The sequence below is a fragment of the Cupressus sempervirens genome, chromosome 6, assembly GCF_028749045.1.
Source record: "Cupressus sempervirens isolate cs-2001-9-10 chromosome 6, ASM2874904v1, whole genome shotgun sequence".
Classification (NCBI taxonomy): Eukaryota; Viridiplantae; Streptophyta; class Pinopsida; order Cupressales; family Cupressaceae; genus Cupressus; species Cupressus sempervirens.
The window spans coordinates 44,417,606-44,427,764 of NC_143123.1; the positions used below are offsets into that span (position 1 = coordinate 44,417,606).

A 10,159-nucleotide genomic window follows, 5' to 3' on the forward strand; every position below is an offset into this window, starting at 1 on the left:
AACACAAGTCCTGCGATTATTCCAAGTATAGAGACCATTAGAAGGCTTAACATCAGAGAGATGCAAAAGAGATATGTGTTGCCAAAGAAGAGCAAAAGAAGGCCCCAATCTAGCCAAACCACCATGCTTCTCCTCCAGACTTAAAACTGAATTGAAGTCCCCTACTAACACCCGAGGATGATAAGGATGACAATTTCTAACATATTGAATATGTTTCCAAAGTTCCTCCTTTCCCGCAAGATCAACAGGTGCACACACATTAGTAACCATGATTACGTCTCCTGAGTCTAGAGCAGAAGCAACCATAGAGAGAGCTGAGCGAGAAGACACCTAGCCAAGGGGAGAAATTTTTTGAGGATCCCAAAATATAGCTAAACCACCAACACTACCTATTGCCCCAACACACTGGCATTGGCCACGAGACCAAATACTAGAGGCATGTTGGAGCATAGACTCCACAGAGAGCTTAGTCTCTTGGATACAAAAAACATCAGGACTATGATCAACCACCAAGTTATGAATAGCCTTTTGTCTAGGGATGCTATTCAACCCCCTAACATTCCATGAGAGAATAATCATCATTGGGTAGAATTGGAAAAATGAGAATCCAAAGGTTTCACTGAACCAAACTCAATCAATATATCTCCTATGAGTTTAATCTTCTCTTGGTCTGTTTTGCATCCACTCCTTAGAGGAGGAGTAAAAGAAACCCGCTTAAAGGGTCAAGGCATCAACCCCAAGGGGAGAGGAGATCCCTTGCCCTTACCTGATGGTAGCACATCCTTAACCAAGTCAGCCAGAACAACATCATTATCCTCCAACACCGCAGGAGTCACCAGAGCCATTGTCATAGGAGCTACAGGGACCTCACAGTTCTGATATACTACAACTTGGGATGCCCCACAAGCGTCAATAGGAATAGATCCCTCATCTGGGCAAACTAGATCAGAAGAGATAGGAGGAGGAATACCCTCCTCTAGAACCATACTATCCAGCACCTCAAAGCGGTTAAAACTTGAATCAGATAATCTTTCTTTCAAAGGCCTCTTTTGACCACGCCCCTTAGCTCGAGGGTGAACAGGGGTAAATCCATCCTTATCCTGCATTTGAGCCTTACCCTTACCTATAGCATCTTGCGAAGTCATCCCCTTGGTAGTATTAGCCATCTGAGATTGGCCTTTCCCTGTAGTATCTGCCAAACCACCCGCATTGCTAGCTGTAGAACCATCCACTCCTTTGAAAGTCGAGTTACGGGGGCACTGATGCTGTAAATGATCATACTCATGACAAATCCGACAGCAGAAAGGGAGGGATTCATAATCTAACTGCTGCACCCAAGAAGAAGCCCCAAGACAAATTTCCAAAGAATCTGGTAATGGGTTATTCAAATTAATTTCAACACAAATTCTAGCATAAGAAATAACCTTTTTATCAAGGGATTGATGTGCGATCACAGCCGACTTCCCCAACAAAGTAGCAATTTGTCGAAGGATGTCTTCACACCAAAATTCCAAGTGAAGGCGAGGCAAGCGAACCCAAACTAGCACTGTTGAAGGGAGATCCTCAGCAGAATTAAATCCTGAATGCCAGGATTTGACAAATAACCCCACATGGTTGTAGAAATAAGGGCCTCCTTCAAAAACACGATCACGATCAGACATGCAAGAGAATACAACAAAAAAAAACTATTCCCTGCCAACATAATCTCCATATCGCCTTCCACTTGCCATGAGCAGTAGATCCATGCCTCAAGAGCGGATAGGGAAATCCGAATTCCAAGAAATTTGCATATCAATGCATGCTTGGTCCAATATTCAATGTCCTCCATTACAGTCGTTGGAGGAATAACTAGAATAGGGCGATCATGGCTATGCGAAAAACAACCATTAACTTTTTTCAACTTGGAGCTCTCCCCTAAATAAAACGATTCAGATCGCATTGCATGCATAGTTGGAGAAGAACCATCTGTTCTCACCAACGCAGAAGAAATCTCAAGCCCTGCCATGCAAGCAATAAAAACCCCAATCCAAAATTGACTGCATAAGATTTCCAAAAACACCCACGCAAACTATGTCCAGCAGCTAGCAATCCAAATAGAACAGAAAAAATAGTAAAGATCAAACAACAAGAATAGGCTAGGGGAAGAACCCTAGCCCAGCCGGCAGCCAATGCTTCTCCACATTCTCCAGAACTCAAATCTATAGATTGAATTCCTTTTTGAATTCCTTGGTACAACTCATCAAATACATTTAATTCCTTTTGTTTTGTGTATTAGCTAAAGGGGGTGAATTTATATAATTAAAGTGCTAGGACTTATAATTAAATTTATCTTATTAGAAGGTTTATTTAGCCAATTTAATTCAATTTTAAGGAATTAAATAAGGTATGTGATTATTGTAATTTTAGGATTTCTTTGCAATTTCACACTAGAATGAAGTGGAGACAGTTGGTCAAAAATGCCGAGTGAAATAGGACTTTGTTGATTGAGAAATTGATGTTGACACTAATGCATCGAAATTGGTTTAGAATGGAAAGGTGCCAATTTAGGGGTATTACAGGTATGCAATGAGCACTTAAAGGAGTTGGACAGTGATAACGTAGTGATGGTTTGATTATTTTATAATCATGTAATATTGCAATGTATATAATTACACAAGTTTACCTGAGTAACAAGGTTAAAGATGGAAGATTGTATTCAACGAGTGACTACAGTATTGACCGAGCAAATGACAATGAAAAGAGAGAAATTCGGTATTTCCTAAGCAAGTCTAGAATTTGTAGAAGTCGACAAAAAGACAACTTCAAAGATCTTGGAAATAGCCTACAAGGAAATAGTTGTTACAAGGAAGATGAAGCAAAGAAGGAAATATTGTTCTCAAAATAGAAATAATATACTCATGCGAAAATGAGAAGTGTTCTCTTGAATCAAAAATGAGTTCTTAAGATGTATAGTAGGAGAGAGATGATCAATGTATAAAGGATATATACAACTTTTGAAAAAATAATAATTTTAAGTAATAAATTTGAACTTCTTTTCTCTTTCTTATAAGATCATTTTTTATTTATTTTGGTGATGAGTCACTGTATGCAATTAGAAATGTAGATCAAATAAAATACACAATTTAACACGAAAAAATTGCATTCTAATCATCAATTTTTTAAAATTAACTTTTAGACATGTAATAATACATAGATAGAACATCTCAATAATACATTGAATATCAATCTTTAACATATTTGGTTAAGTCACATTACTAATAGGTTTTTTTTAAAGACTCGTTGATATGAAATTTGAATGCAACAAGCCATTAGTTCTTGTAAGATGGATTAATAAATACATGAAAATATAAAATTTCCAAGTAATTTTGATAATTAAAGTATAAATATTAGCTTAACTGAAACCATCAATGACAAATAATATCAGATCATAAAATTTGATCCAAAACTTTATTTAACATTATCAAAAAAAAATGAAGGATTTCATGCCCAACCCAAATAGTGACATAATTCAAAATTTAGCATGTCAATAAGAGAAATGCTGGTCTTTGAGTAAATCCAAGTGATGAATGGTATTCCCATCAACATCATAGAATTTAACGTGGAGAGATTTGGACGTAATTTGCATGGACATGAAACCCTGGCCATCGTGAAAGAATTGAACACCCTTCATATCTGCTGATTCAGCAATTCCTCTCCATGCTTCTGATCCTCCCCCACTCGTTAAAAACTTTAGAGGACTACACCATTACAATCAAATATCCATGTCAGATGAATACTTAATGAAAAAAGTATTAAAGTATTGCATTACATTATAAGTAACATTATTAATGTCAAGCGATTAATTGTACCTGCTAAGGCTGTTAATATGTTCAAGGCAATGATCATGCCCATTCATGTACACGTCAACTCCATGGGCCTTACAAAAGCATAAAAGAGAAATAATAAGAACTTTGTCTTTTTGAATTGGCCAAACAAAATAATAATAACATACTTCAATAAAAAGTGTTTAGAGTACTTCTAAAATTGGCAAGAGACTGTGAACAAGTTCAGTAGTATCCCCATGTGATCCAATGCTTCTGATACCATGGTGCCCTATTACTATTTTCCATGTTGCCTTTGAACCCATCAAAGCATTTGTTAAATCCTGCATTTTATAACTCCATTAGCCATAAATACATGTAACAAAGTTATTATTAGACTAATTTGAACTTAAACACTATTGCTATTTCTTTAGAAAGTATTCTAAGTGATGTGGATTGGAAAGATTTGGTGTGGGTTGGCTCCATTTTAATGAGCCACTTCATTGTGTACAAAGCAGCTTCATGCTTAAAACTGACTTTTTTTTCTATAAGATCCACACATGATTATGTTTGTCTTGACCATGATCTTAAAACAATTGGTCTGAATATGATTTTTATTTTCATTATCACTGTAATCTCACCTCTAGCTGTTGCCTGATATAGTTTTCTCTAGGAAGAACCCCTCTCCAATCATATGTATGTTCGCTTGGCTCCCAATATTCATCAACAAAGGGGTTGGTGTCCACAAAAAAGAAATCTACTGAACCAAAATCTGAACAATCAGATTTTTAAAAAATTAGAATGCATATCAAAATTTAAAACCTCAGCCTCCTTTATATTGTAGTTAGATCAGTGAAAAAGTCATTAATGGAAAGAGATGAAATCAATTTGTCACAGCTTTATAATTATTATGTTTGAGTACCTCCAAACTGTGGCTGAATGGTGTATTTGAGTATGAAGGATCTTTCGCAATACCATCTTGGGTCTCTGCTTCTCAAGATGGGACTCAGCTGAGCCAAAACATCTCCCCTGTAGTCATGGTTTCCTAGCACTATTCACAATACAAATTCAAAGTTTTAATATGTTTTTAACTCTTGATTTTTCGAAAATCAAAATTAATAGTTTATCTATATGTTATAATAGATAAATCATACCAGAATACCATCGAGTTTGCAAGCTTTTGGCAGTGTAGATTTCAGAGAAAGATTGTTCAAAACTTGGGTCCTCTATGTTAGATAATCCATTCTCATAAAAATTATCCCCAGTGGAAATAACAAAGTCAATCCCCATCTCCTCTCCCATTCTTCCCATCTACAACAGAATCAAACCCATTTTCACCATTTTAATAAGCCAACCTACTAAATCTTATAAAAAGTAATTAGATGGTTCTTACAAAACAATATAATCAATGAATTCATTCATTCATTCTTGTTTTTACATGAATAACAATATAATGAATGACTGTAAGAACGATATAATCAATGAATGGATTCATTCATTCTTGTTTTTACACAATAATATAACTAATGAATGTAAGAACAATGTAATCAATGAATTCATTCATTTATTCTTGTTTTTACACAACAACATAATGAATGAATTCACTCTCTATTTTCATTTTAATAACATTCACAAAATCTAGTGATCTTAAAAAACAAAGAAACATAAATGAAAACTTAAATTGTTTCATATCAATTAAAATTATTATAAGATATTTTTTTCACTTCTTTAATGTTTCTACACACAATTCTAAACCAAAAGAATCTATAATAATAAAAATCTTAACCTGAAAAGCAACTTGGGACTGATTGAAGAATCCTTTTCTTCCCCAATCTCCAACAACAAGGAAATTAAGAGAACTTCCTGTCTTGCTTGCAATGTGGATGTCCTCTTGCAAAGTACAATTGGATTGGGTAGTCCAAAAGCACATTAGAAGCATTGGAACGAGAACCCATGCAAGTTTTCTGAACAAATCCTGTCAAAAGGAAAAACAAAAGTTCAAAACAAATCATTAATGTCAAGCTTTTTTAGTTGATAAAAGCTGAAAGCATGTGTATACCATAATGAAAGACCCTTGGACAATGTGAGATTGAGAAGATATAGTGAGAATATAAACAATGGATATGGTATTTATAAGCTCGCAAACCAAATAATTGAAGGCATTCATTGGATAAGAGATAAGAAAATAAGAGAGAACAATGGTCCAAGCAAGAGAGGCAAAGAATAATTTTCAATTCTTTTCCCTAGATTTGCTTTTGTTTGATACCTTACCTTAATAAGAATTAAATGCTTATTAATTCTTATTCCTTGCTTTTTCATTTGGTTTCATGATTCTCATCAAATAATGTCATCATGGTAGTTCACGTGGATATTAGATGTCTTCATTTTTTATGTGGTCATTAGAGCTTTGTGTATTTTTATTATAGTGGAACACCTGTCACTTGCCATACCCTTGTGTCCTTTTCTATAAAGTTGTTTGTATCTCTCCAATTTATTTTAATAGAGTTTTGTCATGTAGATGAACAGTTTTCATTGGATGGTTGGGTCCAATACAAAATATATTTTTGTAATTTATATATATATATATATATATAATTAATGGTGTGATTTGTTTAAGTCTAATTTATTTAAACGAGTTCAGAAATTGAAACTTAATTTTTTATTATTATTATTTAAGCAATGGTGGATTTCAAGTCAAGAAAATTTGAAGATTAATTATTATTATTATTTGTTAAGCAATGGCGGATTTCAAGTCAAGAAAATTTGAAGATTAATTATTATTATTTGTTAAGCGATGGTGGATTTGAACTCAAGACCTCCAGCTCACAAGTTACCATTGTGTTATAGGCTTTTGACTATTTTTTAAAATAAATTTTAATAATACAAAGTTATGAAATAAATGAAACATTCTTCTTATCAAAGAATTATAAATGTAATTAAATTTAACAATAATATAAATTATATTATTTATTAGACAATAATTATTTTTCAAAAAATACTTCAAGTTATTTTATTTTACTTTTTGAAAATTTAAAAAATATAATTATTTTCTTTTATTCTATCATAATCTAATTATTTTTAAAGTTAAAGATATCTTTGAATACTATTTATTGTTTTTTTTATTGTTTCAAAAAGATAGGAACGTTGTAAACTTTAGTCTTGGACTATTGAAACATTATTCAATTTAAACAATATTTCATCATTTTAAAAGTTGTCACATTTATTTATGTTATTTAAAATATGTACAATTATTTAAAAATAATTCTTGTTGGTCTTGATTTTAAAATGTGTTCAATTCATCTATTAGATGATGTGTTGGTTGATATTAATTTTTATAATAAATATTTAATATTTGTTAGTATAAGTAGGTAGTTTTTATAGATTTTGACTAAAGTGAATTTAAATTTATCTTAGAAATTTAGATTTGATTAGTAAATTTTGTATTTTGTATTTCAGTAGCTATGGATTTGAAGTTGGATTAGATCTAAATATGATCTTCAATTTTTGAAATATATAATCACTTTTATTTTTTCTCTTATTGTATTCTATTTACTTTTAAAATAAAGAAAAATATTTAATGTCCTTTCTTATTCTTCAAAAAAAGATATGGATTTGAAGTTGGATTAGATCTAAATATGATCTTCAATTTTTGAAATATATAATGTATGTGCAGGATAATGGTGTGCCAAAAAGTGGCAATGTGAAAAAAAAAGAGTTTGAAGATGCCTAAAAGCGCTTCAAAATCCGCTCTAACTTTTTTTTACCTATCCAGGAACCAAACCTGGAAGGTTAAGCTGAGCTTTATCGGATATCCGATATCATATCGGATATCCGATTTGACATCGGATATCCGATTTTAAATCCAATATCCGACTAATAATTAAAATCATATAATAGTATGATATATTATTTAATATTATTATTATTGATATAAAATAATAATATTATTATTATAATTATTATTATACTATAATATAATAATATTATTATTATAATAATTATTATACTATAATATAATATTATTATTATACTATAATATAATAATATTATTATTATTATACTATAATATAATAATATTATTATTATTATATTATAATCGTATAATATTATACTATAATAATATTATTATAATAACATATTAATAATAATATAATATAATATTTCATATATTATAATATATAGTAATGTAATATTATATATATATATATATATATAATATAATATAATATAATAATAAAAAGTAATATCTTATAATATAATATATAATAAAAAAGTATAATATATTATAAATTATAATAATATAGTATAATAATAATATTTTATATTATAATATATAGTAAATTAATATAATAAATATAAAATATAATATAAAAATATATAAAATGTAATATATATGTTATATTATATATATTATAATATTGGATATCTGATACCTGTGCATGGATTAAACACAAAATCACAGACCCGCGGCCCTTATTTTCATGCGAATTTGGGCCAGTCGGATCAGATATCAGATAATAAATCGGATATTAGATAGCAAATCAGATATCAAATATCAGGTATGTTCCCCCCCCCCCCGACTCATTTGTAACCTAAATTTAATAGATTTTAACAAGATTTTATTTGTTTTAGTTGAATCTAGGGTTTTTTTGACAAAAATGGTTAAAATTTAGATTTTTTTTTAATATATATTACGTTTTGCAATTCAATAGGAATGGCTGATCAAAATGATGACACTGAGGCAGGGAATAATATTCCTCGCAACCCACCACCAAACGATCCAGTATCCCCACAAAACTGTCCACCAAATGATCCTCTACCTCCTCAAAACCCTCCTTGAATCGAGGATTTGATAAATGAAAATCTCACTGAGTTGAGAGGTTTGCATAGAACATACAATAATGTACCTGCACTGGCTCCTATGTTATCCACGTTAAACACCATAGTGGATAACATTGAAACTCTTACAAACCAACAAAATGCCGCTCTTTGTTGGCATGATGAAATGCACCAGATGTTTGATGATGGTTTGGATTATGATGAGGTCGCAGCCCTCAACATAACCAAAGACGATTTGGCAAGCGTTTTTGCTAACCCAAAAATGGGTATACCAGTTGACCCAAAAAAAACCAAACTATCGATTAAATGGTGCACAAATGACGCCATACGTGCAAATTTTTGGGACTGTTGGTGGATGGTCTTTGATATCCCTCCACATGGCAATTTAGACATACCATTTTATTTCCTTAAAAAATTATATACAGAATTTGTGTTGAAACTTAAAGTGAACTATTGGAGCATGAAGCCCAACATGGGCTTAAGACTAGGAGCTCCTCAGGATAGACCCTCTTCCCAACGGAAGAAACCTGGCACTTTTGTCCCCCCCCCCCTGATATCTCCCCCCCTCCTCGAGTGCAGCATCCAGATATTATGGCAGAGGCTAGCTCTCAGACCATCAGAGCCATTCATAGGCTGAGTAGCCTAATGATATCTCAGGCTAGGTCAGTCTTGCCTCCTCGTGTTGATGATGTTGGTGCCAGTTCATCATCGGCTAGCTCATCACACATTTGTGTGCCTCACACTTGCATTACATGCAAGAATATTTGCCTGGGTCCCATAGGTGATCTTCCTGAGTATCATTTTGTATTAGACGAGGATACACCAGACACACGTGCAGAGGCTACAGACCCTAATGCGAGAGAGGAGGGGAATGTAGAGGCATGGACTCCTTCGGTGTCGGTACGTGTATACATTTTTTTGTTATGACATATGTGATTTAAAGTTATTTTTTATAATAGAGTAATTTTAATTTTTAAGCCATACTGACTTTTACATGTATGTGATCTTCATTCATGTTTAGTTGATGACCGAGGAGGAGCTCAGACAGATAGATGATGCTACACTCTCGGCCATTTCATTTGGCCTTGAGACATCTACGGTACATTATGTTGTGTTCGCATTTCTTTTTTCTATTTGATATTGTAGCATATATGGTTGCTAATCTTTCTTTTATCTTGCAGATACCACCTGCCCCGGGGGGACAAAGTGCGGGGGGTGAGCCAACATGCATTGACAAAGGAAAGGTAATTAGATGTTTTCTAATTGATTAAATATTGATGCATTCTTGTAAAATGTTTGTGGTAATCTCATTTAATTACATTATTTATTGTATATAGGGTGTGGCTACTGGCGATGAGCCTGTACAGATTCGGCGTCCTAGATCATCAGGGATTTTCATTCACACAAAGAGCCCCATTGTATGTATAAGTATCATTTATTTTTTATTTTTTTAATTGATGCAGAGGAAAGTATGATTGTTGTTCTATACAATTTCTATGACTTTTTCCATACCAATAATG

At 32.5% G+C, this 10,159-nt stretch overlaps 1 protein-coding gene across 1 annotated transcript; it reads right to left on the reverse strand.

Annotated features, from left to right (window-relative positions):
• Positions 1 to 3,420: 3,420 nt before the first annotated feature.
• On the reverse strand, positions 3,421 to 5,935 carry LOC149551031 (purple acid phosphatase 4-like). The gene is made up of 8 exons (XM_089789620.1): positions 5,860 to 5,935; positions 5,587 to 5,775; positions 4,955 to 5,111; positions 4,723 to 4,851; positions 4,442 to 4,572; positions 4,016 to 4,144; positions 3,849 to 3,916; positions 3,421 to 3,737 (listed from the first exon to the last, which is right to left on the reverse strand). The coding sequence occupies exons 1-8, from the start codon at positions 5,860 to 5,862 to the stop codon at positions 3,524 to 3,526; spliced, it is 1,020 nt and encodes a 339-aa protein (XP_089645746.1). The 5' UTR covers positions 5,863 to 5,935; the 3' UTR covers positions 3,421 to 3,523.
• Between the last annotated feature and the right edge of the window lie 4,224 nt (positions 5,936 to 10,159).

Bases quoted from the DNA above. Each gene is read 5' to 3' on its own strand.
- LOC149551031 (XM_089789620.1), bottom strand. The intron at 5,112-5,586 runs GTTAAGATTTTT...ATTCTGTTGTAG, and splicing joins AGTCCCAAGTTGCTTTTCAG to ATGGGAAGAATGGGAGAGGA. The intron at 3,738-3,848 runs GTACAATTAATC...GTAATGGTGTAG, and splicing joins CATATTAACAGCCTTAGCAG to TCCTCTAAAGTTTTTAACGA.